This window comes from Nyctereutes procyonoides, unplaced genomic scaffold (assembly GCF_905146905.1).
Source record: "Nyctereutes procyonoides isolate TBG_1078 unplaced genomic scaffold, NYPRO_anot_genome, whole genome shotgun sequence".
Classification (NCBI taxonomy): Eukaryota; Metazoa; Chordata; class Mammalia; order Carnivora; family Canidae; genus Nyctereutes; species Nyctereutes procyonoides.
In genome coordinates, this window is record NW_026575020.1 from 46702172 (window position 1) to 46725942 (window position 23771).

Genomic DNA, 23771 nt, shown 5'->3' on the forward strand with positions numbered 1-23771 from the left:
GCCAGTTTGGGGCTATTACAAATAATGTGGCTATGACCACTCTTCATCAAAGAACATGTCTGCTGCTTCCCAAGTGCATGCAATTATGTTGAATATGTGTAGGAATACAATGGGTCATGGGGTTTATCCTCAATCTAAGTAGATGATGCCATGATATTTTCCTAAGTGGTCCTCCTATCCCCCTTTCATTCCCTTGAGCAGTATGAGAGCTTCCATTCCCCTACATCTTTACCAACACTAGCACTGTCATTTTAATTTAACAATTCTTGTGGGCATATCATGATATCTCATTGTGATTTTATTTTTTAAAAAGATTTTATTTATTTATTCATGAGACACACACAGAGAGAGGTAGAGACACAGGCAGAGGGAGAAGCAGGCTCCATGCAGGGAGCCCGACGTGGGACTTGGTCCCAGGTCTCCAGGATCAAACCCTGGGCCGAAGGCAGGCGCCAAACCACTGAGCCACCTGGGCTGTCCTCATTGTGGTTTTAATTTGCATTTCCCTGAGACTAGCAAGGTTGAACACATTTTTCTATTTATAGATCATTTGGATTTATTTTTTAAAAATTTTTTTTAAGATTTTATTTATTTATTCACGAGACACACACACACACACACACAGAGAGAGAGAGAGAGAGGCAGAGGCATAGGCAGAGGGAGAAGCAGGCTCCCTGCAGGGAGCCCGAAGTGGGACTTGATCCCAGGACTCCAGGATCATGCCCTGGGCTGAAGGCAGTCGCCAAACTGCTGAGCCACCCAGGGATCCCCAACCATACTCTTTTAAATAAGTTTTGATAACTGGAAAAGGAAATTTTCCCAACTTGTTCTTTTTAAGAATATCTTGGCTATTCTTGACCTTTTTGCATTTCCAATTAAGTTTTAGAGTCAGCTTTAAAACAAAAAAAGACTCAGCTTTTCATTTTTTTAAAGGAAAAAAAAACGCTGAATATTATAGGGACTTTGATTGATATTGCATTAAATTTATAGATCAATGGGGGGGGAACTATTAACATTTTTAGAATAATGGGTCTTCCAAATTACAAATATCTCACTGTGTATGTCTTAATTCTCTCGAGTGTGTTATCATTTCCTGCATAAACATCTTATATATCTTCTGTTAGATTTATTCCTAGGTACTTGATATTTTGATGCTATGATAAGTTGTGTTTTTATTTTATGTTGCTGATATATAGAGACACAATCAATATTATTGAGCTTGATTGTGTATCCCTTAGCAACTTCACTAAACTCTCTTCAACTTTAATAATTTATCTGTAGATTTTCTTACAATCTGGAGACCAGTAAGCTACTGCCGTTACTGTTACCGTTGTTGCCTCTGTCACCATAGCCTCAGGCTCAGAAACTGGAGGTCAGACACGGAGTGTGGAACTCTACCACCTTAGTTACTTGCTTCTCATGACAATCACTATCTCTGTTGTACTTTCTAAGTCCCATGCACATGCATCCAACTGGAAGATATTCACCACCATACCTACCCTGGCAGTAAGGGAATGGTAATGTTTTTAGGTCTCCGACCCCACCAAGTAGAAGGGTTATGATGAGTTTGAGAGAGAGCTACTCAATATATCTTCCACATTAGCCAAATTTCAATCAAGATTGAGGGTGAAATAAAGATTTTTTTTTAATCTTTTTTTTTAATTTTTTTTTATTTATGATAGTCACAGAGAGAGAGAGAGAGAGAGAGAGAGAGAGAGAGAGAGAGGCAGAGACATAGGCAGAGGGAGAAGCAGGCTCCATGCACCGGGAGCCCGACGTGGGATTCGATCCCGGGTCTCCAGGATCGCGCCCTGGGCCAAAGGCAGGCGCTAAACCGCTGCGCCACCCAGGGATCCCGAAATAAAGATGTTTTAAGACAAAGACTGAGAAGGAGGTTTTTCCATCATGTTTTCACTGAAAGAACTACACAATGCACTTGAACAAGAAAACTGAACACAGGGATGCCTGGGTGGCTAAGTGGTTGAGTGTCTGCCTTTGGCTCAGGATGTGATCCTCGAGTCCTGGGATTGAGTCCTGCATCGGGCTCCCTGCAGGGAGTCTGCTTCTCCCTCTGCCTGTGTCTCTCACGTATAAATAAATAAAATCTTCAAGAAAAGAAAAAAGAAAAGTGAACACAGATAAAGAGTATAGGATTCAAGAAGCATATAGAAAACATAAATGACAGAAAGCAGGGGGAGAGGGAGAGAGGTGTGTGTGAGGTTTAGAAACATTATAAAGCTACCATGATGTTTAAAGTGTGATATTGGCATACATATTACTGAACAAGTAGAACAGTGGAATGGAATAGAAAGTCTAGATATAAATCTAAACACACATGGGAATTCAGTATATGAAAAAATATGGCATTTTATGTCAGTGGGGAAAAGATGGATCATTCAACATACTGTAAAAACTTGAGAATTACAATAAAAATTTGGACCCCCTACTTCATTCTCTACAACAAAATAAAGTCAGATGGATCAAATATTAAAATCCCCAAAAATGAAGCCATAGAAGTGCCAGAAGAAAACAGGAGGAATTTAAAAATAATCTTTAAGAGGGGAAGACTTTTCTAGGTATGACTCACAATTCAGAAGACATAAAGGATTCTTTAATTATGACTCATTTAAAAATTACATTTAAAAATCATAAGCTAAGCCAAGAGTGTAACTAGGGCAAATATTTTGAACCCACCATCTCAGATAAAGTTTGAAGTTCCATAAGCTATTATAAATTATTGGGGAAAAAAACCCCACCAATAATCCAAGAGAAAATTGGGAAAAGATGGTACCTGCAGGGTTAATACCGGAGCAGCACAAAAGCCTTGTTGGGATGACCAGCTGTCCCTTCTAACTGCCTTTTCTCAGTGATGCTTCTCAGGAAGGATATAAAGGAGAGACCTAACCAGAGGAATGATCAACAGTAGTTCTGTGATACCTGAAGTTCAGTTTCCTTCTCTCTCCTTCCCACCCTCGAGGGACATGGACTATGCCCTTGACCCTTCCCCAATACTATCTACCAGAGGTTGTAACTGATTTGCAGGTTATAAAAATTAGCTACCTAAGGACTACAATGATCTCCAAGCATGCCTCCTTGGCGCCTCAAACATCCCATTGGGAAGGACGCAGATGAAGGGCCAGAGCAGAATGCTCGAAGACAGGGCCCAGTACAGGGGTTCCTCTTGCAGGCCTAAGAAGGGTACTGCCATCTGCTTGTCCTGGCCACCATCACCTGTCAGTGTTCCTTAACAGGTCTCTCTGCTTCTCTTCTGCATTCCATTCCCACAGTGATCCTTTAAAAATAACAGTATGTCCTTTATTTACTTAAACCATCCCCTCCTGCCTCAGTGGCTTCCAGAAGACTTGCTATGGCTGCCATGGCTCCACGTGATGTGGGTCCTGACCCTGTCTGATCCCATCTACTACTCATCTCACCTCTGCTCACCTACTCCAGCATCCTCTGGCCTCTTTTCTGCTCCTCGATCACTCCACACCTTTTCCATCCTAATGATCTTGGCACTCGCTAGTCCCTCACCCCAGGATGTGCTACCCCAGATCTTCACGCATCTGGGTCCTTTGCATCATTCAGCCTGTTTGAAGGTCACATACTCTGAGCTTCCTTGACCACTTATGCAAGGTACATGATCTAGCACATAATTCTATTACCTACAACACTATCTGAATTACCTGTTATTGTCCTGCCTACCTGCTTAGTGGCTGTCCCCACCTGTCTACTAGAAAGGCCTCTTCTCTCTTGTTCACCACTACATCCCCAGTACCTACAGTCCCTGTGAGTTAGGTGCTCAAAAAGCCTTTTTGAATGAATAAAATGAACAAATAGATAACACATATAATAACAGGCCAGGAGAAGTACACTATCTGAGAGAAAACTCTCCCATGCTTCCTTACAGGAAGATGTGCTATAACAGCAAACAAAAGCCTTCAAAAAAAAAAAAAAAAAAAAAAAGCCTTCAAGAACACTCTTACACAGCAGGGACACCCGGGTAGCTCAGTAAGTTAAGCCTCCGACTCTTGGTTTCAGCTCATCATCTCAGGCTTGTGAGATCAAGCCTTGCAGCAGGCTCTGCACTCAGTGCTGAGTCTGCTTGGTATTCTCTTTCCTTCTTTCTCTGCCCTCTCCCACTTGTGCACATGCCCACATCTCTCTCTCAAATAAATAAACTTAAAAAAAAAAAGAACACTCTTATGGCTAAATCAACAATGAGTTTCATAGAACTATTTCTAATGACATCTTTCAATATATATTGGAGTCATTTAATACCTAAGAAGGGTATTTGGTAAGGAACTTTATTAAGAACAACTGGATTGAAAAAAAATAAAAATAAAAACTGGATTGGAGGGAAAATCTATCAAAACCATACCACCCAGGCATGCAGCTCTCTGATAAATTTAATGGCGATTATTCCTGGGTGAATATCAGAAATCACCTGTAAGTTTCAAAAATATACTTGTGTGAGCCCCACTCTCAGAGACTGTTACCAGTAAATAGGGCTCAAGTATATTTAAAAAGTTCCACAGGATTGGGGTGCCTGGGTGGCTCAGTCATTTGAACAACCAACTTGATTTTGGCTTAGCTCTTGATCTCAGGGGGCTAAGATTGAGCCCTGTGTTGTGCTCTGCACTCAGAAGGGAGTCTGCCTGAGATTCTCTCTCCCTCCCTCCGGAGGATTCTGCTCCTCCCAGGGAGAGGATTCTGCTCCTCTCCGGCTTGTATGCCCTTTCTCAAATAAATAATCTTTAAAAACAAAAAACAAAAACAAGCGCTAGAGGAGATTCCGATGTAGAACTCCAGCTAGATACATCTAATCTGGATAAACCTCCATAAGTATCACTGACATCACCTGCAGTGTCAACATTCCAAATTGCTAAGTACTGCAGATGCCTTAGCAGTTACTGCGGATACAATCCGCAGTCAGACCAGGAATACAATCCTTCCATGAAGGCTGAGGCTTCTAAGAGGACAAGGTACCTAAATAAAGGTAGCCGTGGGCAGGACCAGGGTTTTCTTTAGAAAAATGCTTTAAAGGGCACCTGGGTGGCTCAGTTGGTTGAGAGTCTGCCTTTTGTTCGGGTCATGATCCCGGAGTCCTGGGATCAAGCCCCACGTTGGGAGTCCCTGCTCAGCAGGGAGTCTGCTTCTGCCTCTGCCCCCACCCTACTCTTGCTCACTCTTTCTCTCAAATAAATAAATATTTTTAAAAAATGAGTTCACTTTTTAAAAAAAGAGAAAAATGCTTTAAAACTAAGTATTGAGCCCCAAACTCCAAAAATGAAATTTAAATTTTTAAAAAGATTTTATTTGAAAGTGAGAGAACATATGTGAGTGGTAGCAGAGAAAAGTGGTAGCAGAAAAACATATGTCAGTGGTAGGAGAGGGACAAGCAGATTCCCTGCTGAGTGCAGAGCTGGATGTGGGGATCAATCTCGCCACCCTGAGATCATGACCTGACCTGAAATGAAGAGCAGGCTGCTTAACTGAGCCACCCAGGTACCTCTGAAATTTAAACTTTTAAGTAGACATACAGTGGTCATATTGGTATGGCAATTCTGAGACTGCCATAATGAAGATGAGATCAAGCAAATGAGCAGTTGTGGGGCATGGCTTTCTAATTTTATCATCACCCTCAGTATTCTTGAGAACTGGGATTTTGGAATGAGAAGAAATACAGATACATGATAAAAGAGATTCAGTAAAAAACTTGCAGTCCTAAAAAGGCAGGAGGGGACATTTTTTGGGTGACAAGAAATGTTCTCTATTGTCACTGTGGTGGTTACACATTTGTAAAAACTCATCATTTATACATTTAAAATAAGTAAATATATTGAAATAAATTTTATCTCGACAAAGCTGATTAACACACACACACACTGCAGTCTTGAATTTGAATATAAAGTATTGGTGTGAATTCATGACTTTTTTAATTCAGGGGGAAATACACAAACACACTTACGTATTTGCTAGTACTGACCACTGAAAAGGCCTAGAAACAAAGATCACCTTCTAACAATGAGCAGCCCCAGTACCCAGATACAGCTTCCAAATACTGTTTTCCATTAAAAGGAACCAGGGCTTCTTAGAGAAACTCTGAAATATATATCTCTGTGTAAGACATTAGATACAAAGGAAGCTATCAAAGACGACTGAAGTTGTCAAAAGGACTCCAAGCCAACTCTAAGAGGCTCCCACTGGCCAAAGATAGGACAATTTGAACATCAAAGAGAACAACTTCAAATCTGCATTTATCCTACCTCTCTCACATACCTCTATGCAAGTAATAGATGTTTTTCTTCACAGAAGTATTCTAGTTAATGAAGAATCAGAATATCACTGTTTTGTCAGCTCTAACGAACTGACTGACCTAAGCACTGATCAATGATTGCTAGCATCCCCAAAGAAAAACCACCAGGCATTACTCCACCTGATGGGAGAATACAACAACCTAAGAAAAATCTTGTCTCCCAGAATTAAACTTGAAACTGATCAAGGCTTTGGATTCAACCTCCAAATCCATAGGAAATTATATATATAGAGAAACAGGTTAAACCATCATGGGGATGCAATAAGCAAAATCCAAAGAGTGACAAAAACTGTAATAAACAGCCCAATTTCTTAAAAAAAAGAGAGCGAGCTTGAGACTAAAAGACCTAACAATCAACTTCAATTTTAAGAAATTATGAGACAACTGAAAAGATATGATTATTAAATAATTGATTTTTAAAAACTTTTTATCATGAAAAATTTCAAACACGCACAAAATACAATGAACCATCATGTACCCATCACCCAGCTTCAACAACTCAGAAATACTATTGTTTTTTAATCTATATTTTACCACTTTTATTTTATTTTTTTAAAGATTTTATTTATTTATTCATGAGACACACAGAGAGGGAGAGACATAGGCAGAGGGAGAAGCAGGCTACCGCAGAGAGCCTGATGAGGGACTGTCACAGGACCCCGGGATCACAACCTGGGCCAAAAGCAGATGCTCAACTACTGAGCCACCAGGTTCCCCTATTCCACCACTTTTAAACTAGAGAATTTTAAGGCAAGTCTCAGATATCATGTAATTTCACTCAAAAATATTTAAGTATATGTCTATCAGATTTTTTTTTTAAAGGCCATAATGCCATTATCACACATCCAAGGAAATTGGCAATAATTCCTTAATATCACCAAGTGTTAATTTTTAGGAATGATAAAGGTTAACAAAAGACACTTAACTGAAATACTTACACATGAAATGAGAGCTGCAATCTGCCTCAAACTGATGGAAGGATGAGGCAAGATGTTCACAGGTGATAGTTACCGGTGCTCGGTGATAGCACTTAAAGAGTTAATTATACTATTCTTCGTATGTTTGGAATTTTTGTCAGGTAATGACAGTATAATTAACACAAGCATAACCAGGACATAAAAGTTCAAGGATTTCCTTCAGATATATCTATTAGAACCAGATACAAAATAGACTATAGTATTAGATTATGCCACCTAACATTTATTTTTTCTTGCTGTTCAATAAATGTCCTAATTTTTTAAAGTTTAGTTTTAGGTTAACCTTCAGTATTTGACAGTATACATGTGGCAGATTTTTAAAAAATATTTTATTTATTTGACACAGAGAGAGAGCACAAGCAGGGGGACAGCAGGCAGAGGGAGAAGCAGTCTCCCCGCTTAGCAGGGACTTGATCCCAGGACCCTGGGATCCCAGGATCCTGGGATCATGACCTGAGTCAAAAGCAGATTCTTAACCAACTGAGCCACCCAGGTGCCCCATACGTATGGCAGATTCTATAAAGATTCCTTCTTTCCTGATAATAAAACCCATTTCAGAGAGGATAAGAGACTACCAAAACCCTAAAGCTTAAGTTGTGTTTGATCCAAATAAATCATATTCTCATTCCCTCAGGCAGTGACTGGCCTTGGGATGACTAGGTGACCCAGTTCTGACCAATGAAATATAAACGAGCCTTCTGATTGGGATGTCTCGGAAAGTTTTTACTTTCCCAATTAAAAAGGGGAAGTAGGGATCCCTGGGTGGCTCAGCAGTTTAGTACCTGCCTTCGGCCCAGGGTGTGATCCTGGAGTCCTGGGATCGAGTCCCACATCAAGCTCCCTGCATGGAGCCTGCTTCTCCCTCTGCCTGTGTCTCTGCCTCTTTGTGTCTCTCATGAATAACTAAATAAAATCTTTTTAAAAATAAAATAAAGCAAAATAAAACAAATAAAAAGGGGAAGAATTTTGGCTGGTTAGCTCTTTGACTTTCTTCCTAACTAGAATGTGGACAAGTCTAGAAATACAGCAGCCACCTTGTGACCACAAAGCAGCAAGCATAAAAATCAAAGCCAACACACTAAAGATGGTAGAACAGACAGGCATCAAGAGCCTGGGTCCCTAACTTTAGAGGAAACAATTATACCAGCTCTGGGCAGTCTACCCCTAGACTTCTTATAATGAGAAAAACAAAATACAATTTGCTTAATCCAGTATGGTGGAATTTTTGTTTCTTATGGCTGAATATATTTCTGATAGAATGGAATCCATTAAGAAATATAAGTAATAAAAACTGAATTAAAAGCACCAAAAATGTCCATAAGAGTAAAGGGGCTAAGAACAAATTTAACATAAGACAGTCAATTTAGGAAAGGAGAATATTTATTACAGAAATATTTAAAGCTATACATTCTTAGCTGATGATATGTACTTGATTAAAAAGTCTTTTACTTTGGATATATGCATCATTTCCTTCATTGTGGTATCTCTATTTCTCAGATGTATTAACCCATTCTCCAAAGTAGCTTCAGTAATCAAAACTGTGAACAGGATACTCATTTCATCATATCTAAGGAAAAAAGTAGTTAAACAAAATACATGAGCACAATTATAAATTCACCATATTACCAGCTTTAATTACTTTAGAATCCAGCCACTTTCCAGAGTCAGAAAACTCAAAAGCAGGGCTTGAGAGCTGGACCAAAAAACACGTTTTTAAAGTTTTTGAACCATATTCAAAATAAACTTCAGAAAGTTTCTCTCTTATTGTAGTACATAAAAAGTCATAAAAGAAAATAAAATCCAAGAAATAAACACTGGTACCTCAACACATTATTTGGGGTGAAATTAGGGATGAACCTCAGATTCTTGGTTTTGGCTCAGGTCATGATCTCAGGATCACGTGATCGAGCCTATGATGTGCTCAACACTCAGTGTGGAGTCTGGGATTTTCTTCCTCTCCCTCTTTGCGTGTGTATGTGGACCCTCTCTCTTTCTCAAATAAGTAAATAAAAAATGTTTTAAAAAATCCTCTTAAAAAAAAAACCATAGTAAGTGTGCTTAATAAATATTTCATTAAAGATACGCTGGGACCACAAAGTCTTTACCATTCAAAAAACAACTGTAACTTGATAATGTTCACTCAATTATCCTTTAATGACTCAAAAGATAAGATTTTAGAACTAAGAGGACTGGAGAGTTCAAGCACCACCATCCCTTTGTTTTATATACAATGAAACCATTAATTGCTTTATCTATAGAAACCTATTTTTCCTCTTATATCATCTGAAAGGTGTATTTTAACAAGTTACTAGAGAAGAGAAAAACATAAAGCTTCCCAACTTTTCACCCAAAAGACAGATATTAAACACAACATTGTGTTTAGTAATATAATGTTACTAAAGATAACAAAATAAGCCCAAAGGAGGGAATAATCAATTACTTATAAAATGGAAGTTAATGAAATAGCAGGGGGCAAGACTGAAGACAGAGCAATCAGGAGATTATTCCAAGAATACAACCAAAAGGGATGCCTGGGTGGCTCAGTGGTTGAGCATCTGCCTTCGGCTCAGGGCATGATCAGGGGTTTCAGGATCGAGTCCCACATTGGGCTCCCCATGGGGAGAGCCTGCTTCTCCCTCTGTCTATGTCTCTGCCTCTCTCTGTGTGTCTCTCATGAATAAATAAATATATAAATCTTAAAAAAACAAAACAAAACAATCCAGCCAAAAGACACTGGTGACTTTAACATGGGTAGTGCAGCGAGGATGGAGAAAGATAGATCTGATACTATTTAGGAGACAGGGCTGAATTTAGTTATCAACTGGAGGTGAAGAAGAAGGAGTTGAGGATGATAAATCCAGGTAGCAGTATGGAGCACTAGATGAACAGAAGTGCTCATCATTGAAACTACTGCTCGGTTCTTTGTCGGGGATGGAATTATCTTCCATTCAGCCTTAGAATGAACCAAGCACCAGCAAAAGGCACTCCACTCGTTTTCCCTCAATCCTGATTCCATAAACACATCCAATATACCAATTGTATCCCTGATAAAATGAGAAACTCAGGTACATATACCACATGACATTAAGTCTTGAAGTTGCATATAATATGTACTTAGATATACTAATGAATATTGTTCCCTACTGAAGCAATTAACTAGAGGCATATGGTTCTATAAACGGGAAAGTTAGGAATAATTTTAGACTGTATTTTACATATATATATATATATATATATTATATATATATACATATATACTTAGAAGAGTATTTAGAAGAAATTTCTGTTACTCCTAAAGAAACATCACATGATCAAAAACTCTGATCACATATCTTAGTGACAAGAAAGACAATTCTTACTTTGAATAAAGTTGTTCCAATGAGGCTTGCACAGTTTCCATATAACCAGGCCACACAGAAATACCATTTTCTAGTAATTCATTAAATAATCCTTGACAAACCTGAGGAAAAAATATACACAATTCAAATATGAAGGAAGTAAAAGTAGCTAGAATGATTACCCTGTTTTTGTGAAACCACAAACCACTTTTTTCAGTCCTTAAAATGGGGCATAAATTCTTTTACCAATGTGGTAATATTGTTTACAATTCATACACTGTACACTTGTAAATTGCATACTTCCACTGAAAATGAAGAAATCCAGCACCTCAAAGCTGAATACTAAATGCAAATCTTCCCTAAGAGAAAATTTTATAACAAATACAAGAATTATCACCATCATTGCCATTCAAAACATCAACAAAATCAAAACAGATTCTGTCAGAGAAAAACCTACAAGGATCTTGGGGAGGCGGCCAGAACCCCAGGGGGGAAAAGTGGAAATTAAATCACTACCTTCCCTCCCACTGAGTGCACTATCCGCACCTTCCAAGACCTCTCCACAGGAGCCCAAGGAAGGAAGCTGGGAGAATTTTGCTAGTGTCCTCACTCAGGTACTGGGTGGGTCTGAGTCACCTGTACCCAGCATGACTGCTGAAGGGGTTTCTGGAAAGAAACTAAAACCACTCTCCTGGCTTTTAATTAGACCAGACAGATTAGAAGAACCAAAATAAGGTATAGATCTGGAACCTGTGCTTATACCAGTAAGTATCAAAGGTGTTAATTAAACATGTAAGTGGGCAAGAAATAATTCACTAGACATCTGTACAAATATTCAATTACCAAAACTATGCATAGTCATTTGAAAAATGCAACTATGACTAAGCCTAACTTTAATAGCAAAACTCACTGAACTGTATGCAGCTTCTTTTATATATTGCAAATTATCTATAATAAGCCATAGTATTTATCCACAGCTATTTAAATTTTTAAAAAAGCAAATGAATCAAAATAAAAATTTAAATGGCAAGCTACTCATTTATTTGAAATAATGGTTATAATTAAAATCATGACACTAAAACTCATTTACCCACCTGTCTTAGTTCCACTGTTGGGCCTCTTCCCACATCCAAAGCAACCTTAACAGGGGCTAAACAAGGGTGAAGTTTAAGTACCTAAAGCAATTTAAAGAGGGAAAAAAGGACAGCACATTTTGTTTAAATCTAACACAAGTACTTTAACAAACACGGAGATTCTAAAATAGTAAGATTTTGTGTGAAAATGGAAGCTAGCTGAGGTCATAAAAAATCATGTAATGATGTATTCAGCTGGCTATATCAAGCTGCTCATTGATTTCTCCACTTAAATGTTCTGGAGAGATAAGTTCAGTTGATATTTTCTTGTTTTCTGACAACTCCATTTTCCCTCAATCAAAATGTCCCTTTCTGGTATTACTGCCTTCCCCACCCAGCCCCAACTATGGGGCTTATCATTTAAACTTTCTCTTACCAAAACCTACCACTTCTTTTTCATCCATCCACTCAACAAACATTTGAATGGCTCCTTGGTGCTAAAAACAGTTGTAGGTACTAGGGAAAAATGGTAGGGATAATAGATAATAAACAAGTAAATAATATATTTGAATGTGGGAAGTACTAAAAAAGAAGTGGGGGGAGGAGAAGATAGGAAGTGCTGGCAAGGGCTGGGTTGGAGAAGGCTGTTTGCAATTTTAAATAAGGTGGGTCACCTCTCTGAGGTGACATTTGCGTGAAGTCTTTATAAAGGTGGTTGTGGATCCTGGAAAAAGAGCATTTCAGGCAAAGGGGAGAACAAATGACAAAGTTCTGAGCTGGAAGACACTGGCATGTTCTAGAAACAGCAAGGGGTCTGTGCAGGTGGAGGAGGAGGTCAGAAGGGTTTTGTAAAAAACACTTTAGGGGCTTTGCCTTTTCCTCTAAATGAACTGAGGAGCTTAGTGGAATGTTCTGAGCAGTGGGGTTAAAGTAACATGTACCTTTTAAAAGGGCCACTCAGTGCTAGTGGGGAGGGAGGAGAAGTGGTAAGAAATGGTCGAATTCAGGATATATTTTGAAGACAGAATCAAATGGTTTTTGCTGATGGTTTGGGTACAGGGTATAAGAGAAAGAAAAGATCCCTAATTTGCTATATATCCTATAAATCCCAAGCCTTAGAACAATTCTATAATGTGACTTTCTTTATAGGAATATCAGGCTAAATGAACACAGTGTAATAAATCATTCAGTTATTTAAAGTTGTATTACAAACTCAAGGTTTCCAATCCCAGTTGAGTACTCAAACATGTTGAAACTTTTGATCTGGGGCAGCTGTCTTTCACATTTAAAGGAAATATTAATACTATAAATTCTTGCCACTTAAACCCCTACTTCTCCATGTTTTATGCTAATAATCTTGCCTTCTAATTTTCTAAGAAAATAGAGGGAATGAGGAAAACTTCCTTCAAAGGCTAACCAGCCCTGGTAGCCTATTTATTATCTATAGCATCATTTCTCTCCTCCCTGGTTTTTCAAATAACTCCTTTTCAAGACCAATCCCTCCACTGGTGTTCCTGATTCTGTCTTGACCCCTCATGTTTCTTCCAAAATCTTGCTCCATTAGTCATTTACTTTCTTTGCTATAGTTTCAATCCCTCTTCCCTCTTGATTTTGAGCCCATAAAAATGTTGACCCAGGCCCATAGATAGCTCCTGTGATCTAATGAATAGCCACTTGGGGTCAGACTAGAAGCAGAGAGGTCAATACCACAAGTCTTCTAGTCTGACATATTCCCATTTAACACTCTAATACAAATGGAAGCCACCAAGGGAAAAAGGCTCAGGGGCTAAGAATCAGAGATTGTTCTCTCTCTACCTGTCTCACAGGATCAAACAGAAATGCCTCTGGGATTACCCAATAGGAATGCCTTGTTCTATTCTGTGAGAACATGCTTATTACTCCTGCGGCCAGATTCTAAAACTGAAAAATGGTAAAATAACTTGCATTAAAAGAAATTTATTATTCACAGTTTGTATTAAAAACCGAGCACACTAACATATGAAGGAAAAACATATATTTTTAGTTTCCCAAGTTTATCTCTGAAATATTAAAAGCACCTTTCTATGAAGATTCTTCTTTCTTGTAAAGGAGTTCTCTGTTAGCTGGAAAGAATCATAGAGGTAAGCCAGCACACCTCGGTCTAGATTGCCATTAATAGATAAAACATATGGAACTACATTTTTCCGTCCATCTCGGCCCTTTACAGAAAAGCAGAAAAAAATAATCATTTAGGAGAGCTATCTCACTATAGATTTACAGAATCAGAACACAAACTTACTAATTCACTTTACAAAGCATCCACTCCAGGCCAAGCCTATGCTAGGCACTGTACTCACAAAGATGGTTTGACATGTTCGCTGCTCTCAGGGAGATCAGGGATTAGATCAGTGAGTCTCAATTGGCGAAGTATTAGAATTGCCTTGAATTTTAAAACATAAAGGTTTCTTTTTTTTTTTAAATCTTTTTTTTTTATTTTTTTTTAAATTTTTATTTATTTATGATAGTCACACAGTGAGAGAGAGAGAGAGGCAGAGACATAGGCAGAGGGAGAAGCAGGTTCCATGCACCGGGAGCCTGATGTGGGATTCAATCCCGGGTCTCCAGGATCGCGCCCTGGGCCAAAGGCAAGTGCCAAACCGCTGCGCCACCCAGGGATCCCAAAACATAAAGGTTTCATGCCTAGGCCCCACTCTCAGAGATTCTGAACTACCTGGACAGGAGTGGGACCTCAGTATCACTATTTTTCTAATGCTCCCTAGGTGGGCACTGGAAGTATTATAATAAAGATGATAATATTATATAAAGTTTGCCAGGGCCCTTAGAGAAAAAAATTAGTATGCTTAGGGATAGGAATTTAGAGTATAGTCTCTGGAAATGTAGTTTTTATAATAAGCAAACATCTATTAAAAATCTGGTTTGGAGGGATGCCTGGGTAGCTCAGTGGTGGAGTGTCTACCTTCGGCTCAGGGCAGGATCCCGGAATTCTGAGATTGAGTCCTGCGTTGGGCTCCCTGCATGTAGCCTGCTTCTCCTCCCTCTGCCTATGTATCTGCCTCTTCTCTGTGTTTCTCATGAATAAATAAATAAAATCTAAAAAAAAAAAAAAAAAAAGATCTGGAGTATTTACTTTAAGGTTATAATTAAGAATATAAAATATACCATAATGCGTGATATAAATCAGGGATTGATAGAGACTTTTAAACTGAAGAATCATGTTGAATTTTTTTTCAATGTCAATTCTAAAAATTTAACAGGTTTTGCATATAAACAGTTCTACTTTCATTTTTCTTTTACCATTATCACTGCCATCTGTAATTCTCTAATACTTAAAAAAAATGTTAATCCTCAGCTTCTACTAATTAGCCACAGTCTTCATTAATACAGATGTATTGGCATTTTAAACCCATTTTAATGACCTATAGTACTATAGATTAATGTAAATTTGTCCTCAAAAGGCAGTACACCTAAAACAAGACACTATCAGAGAGGGAGACAAACCATGAGAGATTCTTAACTATAAGAAACAAACTGAGGGTTGCTGGAGGAGAGGTGGATGGGGGGGCGGTAACTGGGTGATGGGCATTAAGGATGGCACTTGATGTAATGAGCACTGGGTGTTATGTGTAATTGATGAATCACTAAACTCTACCTCTGAAACTAATAATACACTGTAAGTTAATTAACTAATTTTAAATTTTAAAAAAGGCAGTACATTTCCTGAAATCTGGGATTCTATCTAACTTTATTACTTGATGTCTTTCACACATTTATAGAACTGATTTTTTTTTTTTTTTAATTCATGAGAGACACAGAGAAAGAGACAGAGACACAGGCAGAGGGAGAAGCAGGCTCTATGCAGGAAGCCTGATGTGGGACTTGATCCCAGGACTCCGGGATCATGCCCTGGGCTGAAGGCAGGCGCTAAACTCCTGAGCCACCCAGGCTTCCCTATAGAACTGATATTTAATATAACACTGAGGCACTGCAAGCTTCTGTGGTGCCATCTGAATAAAAAAAAAAAAAAAACCCTGAATAATATTGAAATATTAAGAAGACTTTACTTTTTTTTTTTAAAATTTATTTATGATAGTCACAGAGAGAGAGAGAGAGAGAGAGAGAGAGAGGCAGAGACACAGGCAGAGGGAGAAGCAGGCTCCCTGCATGGAGCCTGATGTGGGACTCAATTCCAGGACCCCAGGATCATGACCCTAGCTGAAGGCAGGTGCTCAACCACTGAGCCATTCAGGCGTTTGTTTTTTATTTTTAAGATTTTATTTTTAAGTAATAGCTACACCCAACATGGGGCTTGAACTCACAACTCTGAGATCAAGAGTTGCATGCTCTACAGACTGAGCCAGCCAGGTGTCCCTACTGTTTTCTAATTCTTTGAATGTTGGATATCCAAGGATGCCGAGGTATCCAATGGCAAATCCTCTTAGCTAGAATATCTGATTTCTCATACCATCCAGAATGAATTTCTTTCTATCCTAACTCTGTTCTTTAGACTTTACAGATCTGCTTCACCATTCTCTAAAAATAAAGAATATATTTAGATATTAACTGTAAAACTTACTAAAAACTAATACAAAACAGCCTAAGAAGCCTTTCAAAAAAGTATACTAAATGGCAGAAATTCTATTATTTTATAACCTGGTCAACTAATGAACAATTTTGAGAACTATGGAAATGGAAAAGCAACAACTAAATGGAGTAAAACTGCAAAATAAAGCTTTTCATTGAGATAGTGAAAGTTAGCACAATAATGAACAAAATAAGAGACTAATAACAGTCAGGACAAAGAGATCATCTTTAAATTCCTACTCATAAGATTAGGGTGCCTGGCTGACTCAGTGAGAAGAGTGTGGGATTCTTCATTGCTGCATCCTGAGTTCAAGCTCCACACTGGGTGCAGAGAGTACTAAAAATAAATAAATGAGCTTAAAAAATAAATTCTTAGTCACAAGATTGATTGGCTTTTAACTATGATGATTATTTAACTAAAATGACTAGATAACCAAGTTTCATATGAGCTGAATAACCCAAAATGAAATGTGATGGTGTTGGGGTTATGGGAAAATAGTCATAAATAACTTTAAAATTTTTCATGGTCTTATTTATATTTAAAATTAATCTAATTATGTGAGAACTACTATGTTTTCATTATTACATTTTCAAGTTTCAAGTGCCTTTTTTCACTAAGGCTCTATTAGTCACAAAGTAGCACATAAAACTCCACCTGTGGCCAGTCAGAAACTCTAAACATTCAAATCTGGAATTGCTCAAGAATGGGTCAGTAAAGAGGACTCAGCCACAATTCTATACATCCACATGGTTTCTAAAACTTTGCATCCACGGGGTACCCTGAGAAACATTACAGCCATTTACACAGTACTCTGTGGGATGAAAAGGCAAGCTTCCTCCTCTAAAAAAATTATATCACCTATTTAAATTTTTGAAAACTCTATTTAGGAAGTAAATGAAGCACTTCTTCCCTTTAGTCAGGCCTGAGTTTTTGGTTAGCTGGCTAGTACATCCAACCTGGGTGGATCCAAAGCCAAACTTTTGGTCAGTGGGACTGGTAAAGGGGATACTGAGGTTCAAGACCAGGCTTTCTAACATTCCCCCTTCTCTATGATCTGGTCAGAGCACCTAGTGAGGGGGGCTATAAAGAGAGGGGGCAGCAGAATGTCCAAGTCAAGTTCTCTAATTAGTCTTTCTTCCTTCCTCCCCCTGGTTCAAACACTTATCCAGAGTGTCTGGTGGGTGGGACAAAGGGTGTATCAGGGCTGATCTTTGTGTAAGAATGGTAGGGAGTTTGGTTACATACACTGAGGATACTGGGAGCCAGGTTTCTCACTGTCACAGGAAAGAATTGTAAATTTGGAAAGATAAAAAGCTAGAATAAACCCTGTGGCAGTAGACTAGAACTTGAAGAATGGTATGAACTCCTAGTTTTTAATAATAGGTAAATATAAACACAAATACAGAAGTCAGTATGTAAACATATATGTAACATAATTGCCTCCAAAGATTTCCTAGCTGTGTCCACAGTTAGGGCTCAGAAGCAGTGATACCCATGTACAAGAACACCTAGTAGCAAAATCTCAAGATTTTTTTTTTTAATTTATTTATTCATGAGAGACAGAGAGAGAGAGAGAGAGAGAGAGAGAGAGAGAGAGAAAGAGAGGCAGAGACACAGGCAGGGGGAGAAGTAGGCTCCCTGCGAGGAGTCTGATGAGGAACTTGATCCCAGGACCCCAGGATCATGGTCTAAGTGAAAGGCAGATGCTCAACCACTGAGCCACCCAGGTGTCCCAAAATCTAAGATTTTTTTTTTTTAAAGATTTTATTTATTTATTCATGGGAAACACACACACACACACACACACACACACACACACACACACACACACACACACACACGTGCAGAGAGAGAAGCAGGCTCCAAGCAGGGAGCCTGATGTGGGGATTGGAACCTGGGACTCCAGGATCACATCCTGGGTTGAAGGCTGGCGCTAAACCGCTGAGCCACCCAGGGATCCCCCTCAAATCTAAGATCTTAAATACATTTTCCTCCAATAACAACTAAGGTTCCTTAGAGAAATGGCTGATTCCACAGCTGGGCCAAGAAACAAGATGATCCTGGGACAGTTTGTTGCTACAAAAAGTAAGGAAGTACTCAGACAATGAAGGATATGTCAAAAGGACACTGGCCAAGTCCAGGACAATTTTAGCATCAAAATAAAGAATGCTAGTAACAGATTATAACCTTTTGAGAAAAACAGGAATCTGTGGGCACACAGAAAGAGAGGAGGAAAAAACTTGACCCCATAGTATTCCATATTTATTTGTTGATAAATAAATCCAAAAGAAATAATGAAGTGGGACACCTGCCTGGGGCTCAGCGGTTGGGTGGCTGCCTTCAGCTCAGGTCGCGATCCCAGGATCCAGGATCCAGGATCCAGGATCGAGTCCCGCATTGGGCTCCTGCAAAGAGCCTGCTTCTCCCTCTGCCTATGTCTCTGCCTTTCTTTCTCTGTCTCCATGAATAAATAAATACATCTTAAAAAAATAAAATAAAATTAATAATAATTTAAAAAATGACATCATTTGGCAACTCTCATAATAATCACTGATTTGCACAAGAATCAGCAATGTATGCTGCAACTGGTAGGTCAAAATGTATCTGCCCACAAGAGACTTATTAATTACTCACTAATTAATAAGTACAAAACTGTCAGCTTTATGTTGGAGAAACCTGGCAGCACTATCATAACCAGAAGATAAAAGTTAACATCACCAGTAACAAATTTAGTATCATATGCCTTGTGATATGATGCACTGAGAAGACAACAGCACCTTTCTGTGGTATTCTTGGGAAAAAATACATAAATCACAAGGAAATACGGCAGAAACTCAAACTGAGGGACACTCTACAAAGTAACTACAAAAGCCTCTATCCTTTAAAAATGTCAAGGTCATATAGGATGTCTGGCTGGGTCAGTCTGTAGAGCATGTGACTCTTGAATTCAGGGTTATAAGTCTGAGCTTCATATTGGGTGTAGAGATTAGTTACAAATAAAATTTTATTAAAAAAATGCCAAAGTCATGAAAGACCAAGATTAAAGGAATTGTTCAGTTGAAGGAGACTAAAGAGACATGACAACTGCATGAAATCCTAAATTGGATACTGGACCTATCAAAGGGCCTTATTAGGATAATTGGTCACATCTAAAGAATTACATGATTAGATGATAATAATGGATTATTAGTACATTCTCGATTTTGACGGCTGTGTTGTGGTTATGTAGGTGAGTGTCCTTGCACCTCAAAAATACATACTGCACTTTTAAGAGGTCATGGGGAGGTCATGGGGCTCCGTGTTTGCAACTTGTTCTCAAATGGTTTCATAAATGATCAGAGAATCTGGGTAAAGGATATGCAGGAGCTCAAGGCAAAACATACGTGTAATTGAGACTCATTTCCAGGATACATGTGTAAAAGTTCATGGTCTCCTAGATTCCATAGGGTCTCTATTGGCTCCTTTCCCCAGGGGAAATTGTAGTAAAGCTGGTTTCCTTTTCGTCCCTCTTCATCCTGACAATCGCTGCTGCTGAAGTTAGATGGACTCACAGCAAACTGGAAAAGAAAGTTTATTAGTTTATTAAAATAAAAGTTAAAAAGTTGCCAAAGACTTTTTATGCGGCAACTCAATGAAACCGGTTAGGTCCCAAATAAAAATTATGAAGTTCAGTTAAATATGAGTGAATACATTGCTAAAAATACTGTTTTTAGTCTGAAAGACCTACAGAGAAAAACTGTTGGTGTGATTTAGCCTTTTTGTGGTCAGTTAATAAGAGTGGAAGGTGACCATAAACTAAATGGACAGAGAGGAAAGTGTATACTCATCATTATTGTCCTCTGTGAAGAGTGTGATTATTTGTAATTATTCCACTTAGTTGAAGTGGGCATTTGGGGATTTTAAGAATTGGAGAAAGGTAAGACAATGGTGAGCCACAAATGCCTACTCTTTCCTCTTCAGCATGTACTAACACTTGATGATAAATCACAGAACCATTTTGATGAATATACAGAGTTCGTGGAGGCAGGGAGCAAAAGCTGAAGCTGTAAGGGTGTGCAAGGGTCAAACTCCACACCAGCCAGGAATGCCAGGTGAGGGTATCTCAAATGCAAAGGCTTATCAACAAAAGCTTCTGAGCAGAGTGACATCAACAGATTATCTTTACTAAAGTAACTTTTTATATGAAACAATGAAAATTATTACAAAGAGGCTTTTATGTGTGTTAACTGATTTGTTAGAACTGCCTCTTACAAAAAAATAATGACATCAAATAAAATTTCATTTTATTATAGAAAGTATTATCTCTGTCACACTAAGACATTTTACCTATTAATTATTAAATTAAAGGTACCTTTCTCCACCACAGGAGTCGATGACGTAACCAGAAATCAAGCCACTGGCCTGCAGTTCTTGCTGAAGTAAACCAAACCAGTGAAGCCTCAGTCTTCTCACCGATTCTTTGGATATCAGAAAGATCAGACTGTTACTTACTTGAAGATTATATAACCTATCCCAAAGTGAAAGTGACTGGTTCTTGATTACTTAAATACAAGATCAAGTTATCTGCCAATTTTTGTACCTTTTAACACCATCAGGTGTCTGCTTAGTATCAGAAACAGGATGAAAACATACTCCAATCTGAGCAAGGCCGTAAGGTAGCCTCTTGTTTACCAGATCCAGGCAACTAACATAGTGCTCCAAAGCACCTGTCAAAAGATAAATTTGTTATTGTATAAATCTATTCTATATACCCAAGTCATAAGGGTCAGTTTATAAACAAATTAATAATAACACTAACACAGCAGTACAAGTAGCATGGAACTATTAAGGCAGATATTGATTACTACTGAGTTTCCCCCCAACTTCTTTTTTTTTTAAGATTTTATTTATTTATTTATAAGAGACAGAGAGAGAGAGAGAGAGAGAGAGAGAAAGAGAGAGGCAGGCAGAGACACATGCAGAGGGAGAAGCAGGCTCCATGAAGGGAGCTCAACATGGGACTTGATCCCAGGTCTCCAGGATCATGCCCTGGGCTGAAGGCAGCACTAAACCGCTGAGCCACCCAGGCTGCCCTTCCTCCAACTTCTTAATTTTTCAAATCTATGAGAAAGTTGATAGTACAACAGTGTAAATAAACACAATAAACTCTTCAGCTAGATTCACCAATTGTCAACACTCTGCCACATTTTCTTGTTTATCCCAAAACATTTCAGTATGTCTAAAGTTATTCTCTGTATATCATTATTACACCATAAAACTAATCATAATACCATAATTTCATCTACCATATGGTCAATATTCTATTTTCTCCAATTGTCACTCAAAATGCCGTTTATTGCTATTCTCTTTTTCCCTAATTAAGCCTCCTGCTCTGCATTTTGATTGGGCCTTTTTAATCTCTTTTAACCTGGAACATTTTCCCTTACTCCTTCCTTTTCTAACTTTGTTTTTAATGAAATGTTGGCTTTTTAAAAAGATTTTATTTATTTATTTACTCATGAGAGACACAGAGATAAGTAGAGAGACAGACAGATGGAGAAGCAGGCTCCTCGCAGGGAGCCTGATGCAGGACTCAATCCCCCAACCCAGATCATGCCCTAAGAAGATTTTATTTATTTATTTACTCATGAGAGACACAGAGAGAGGTAGAGAGACAGACAGATGGAGAAGCAGGCTCCTCGCAGGGAGCCTGATGCAGGACTCAATCCCCCAACCCAGATCATGCCCTGAGCCAAAGGCAGATGCTCAACCGATGAGCCACCCAGGCGTCCCTGAAATGGACTTTTGAGTCCAGACCAGTCATAGTCAAGATTTAGCTGATTGTTTCATTGATTTGGGTAAATCATTTTTAGCAGAAATAAATGCTACATAGTTGATGTACATGTCTTCTTGTATTTTAACAGGAAGAATCTAATATCAAATTATCCCATATTAATGAAATCAAATTTGATTACCTGGTTAGGTAGCAAATATCCATTCCCCAACAATATCCTGCTCAACAATCTTCCATCAAACATTTTAGAATCCACTGATGTTCCTGCTTGAATCAATTATTATACTGGACATTACAAAATCATAAAACGGTGATTTTTCTGTGTTCCTTCTACATTTATTATGTAGCTTCTGTAAAAATATAAACTTTCTCCACCTCCTTCCCCTACCAGAAGCTCAACTAATTATTTTTTTGACACTATAATTTTTTTTAATGTGTTAAGATCCATTACCATTAATATTTAATATTCAGTCTGTCTCAAATTTAGCCAGTGGGAGTCTTCTTCAAGCCAGCATCTGCGTCCTTTTGACATGACCCAGCTAGTCTTCAAGTAATTCTTTGCTTTCTAGCACCATAAAATGTCCCAAACTCACCTTGTACTTCCATGCCCCAGACCTGGGATGAGACATTTCTCCAAGCACTGGTTCATTTTAGAAATCAAAAACTGTGTACTAAGTGTGTTCACTTCTATTGAGTGTCATTACTTCTAGGCCCTTTCAATGAAGAAAGTTAAGAAATAATATTTTTTAAAATATGAGGTCATACTGATATTGCTGATTGAAATTTAACATTACAAAGTTTATCCTTATCTTATTTTTATATCTCTTTTTTTCTTACAGTGAAAAATCTTGGTTCCTAATAACATTATTCATCTATTTGCTTTATCCTATAACATAGGAAATAGCTTCAGAATTATAATTCCAACATTTCTATTTGGAATAAATCTAAGTTCTTTAATCTTAAATTTAAATCTTAGTTCTTTATGAACTTGAATTATATCCCACTAAATGACAGCACTGTGTTTAAGTTACTTGAGATTTCCACTTCTGGTAATAAGTATAGATCAGAAAGATAAGAAAAGCTGGTCAAGAAACTTAAAAAAAAAAAACAAAAAAAAAAAAAAACACCTGCTTAGAGACTAAGCTATCAAGGCAGTGAGGACTTGAAGGTCCAAAACATGGAGAGAAGGGAGGAGCAGAGAGGTGAACCCAACATTTAGTGTTTTTCTAATTCTCAAGTACCAGAGCTGAGAAGTTGAAAATGCTGAGCAAAGCTTCCTGACATCTTAGGGGACTGGGAAGTACAAAAACTGTAGTTCCTAGCTCCTCAAGGAGGGGTGGCTCTGGTAAACACCCCAGTCTTTCACTAGGGACACTCAAGGGCTACACTTGTAGAAGCGATGAAAACACTGAAGACTAATCTCCAATAAATTTAATCCCAGATTGTATTAATAAAATATGCTCACACTCTATGGGGCACCTGGGTGGCTCAGTCGGTTAAGTGTCTGACTTCAGCTCAGGTCACAATCTCAGAGTCCTGGGATCAAATCCTGAATCTGGCTCCCAGATCATCAGGGAGTTTGCTTGTCTTTTTCCTTCTGCCCCTCCCCGTTTGTGTGTGCGTTCTCAAAAAAATAAATATATTTTTAAAAAAAGATATGCTCCCACTCTGGCTGCCTGCTAAAAGCAAAGTAATTCCTCCCAGAAAGA

General features: G+C 38.3%; 1 protein-coding gene across 3 annotated transcripts in view; it reads right to left on the bottom strand.

Moving 5' to 3' along the window:
* POLG2 (DNA polymerase gamma 2, accessory subunit) overlaps nt 1-23771 on the bottom strand; it is a 39962-nt gene that overhangs the window by 13584 nt on the left and 2607 nt on the right. Inside the window, exons 2-8 of one of the 3 annotated variants that reach the window (XM_055318191.1) lie at nt 20869-20995; nt 20641-20746; nt 19673-19846; nt 13765-13905; nt 11729-11809; nt 10656-10756; nt 8726-8863 (exon numbers count right to left, since the gene is read on the bottom strand). In XM_055318191.1, coding sequence (XP_055174166.1) covers nt 8726-8863; nt 10656-10756; nt 11729-11809; nt 13765-13905; nt 19673-19846; nt 20641-20746; nt 20869-20995 — 868 coding nt within the window. Of the gene's footprint in view, nt 1-8658; nt 8864-10655; nt 10757-11728; nt 11810-13764; nt 13906-19672; nt 19847-20640; nt 20747-20868; nt 20996-23771 lie in introns of those variants that run through there. The other 2 variants (XM_055318194.1, XR_008663499.1) reach the window with 2 other exon arrangements.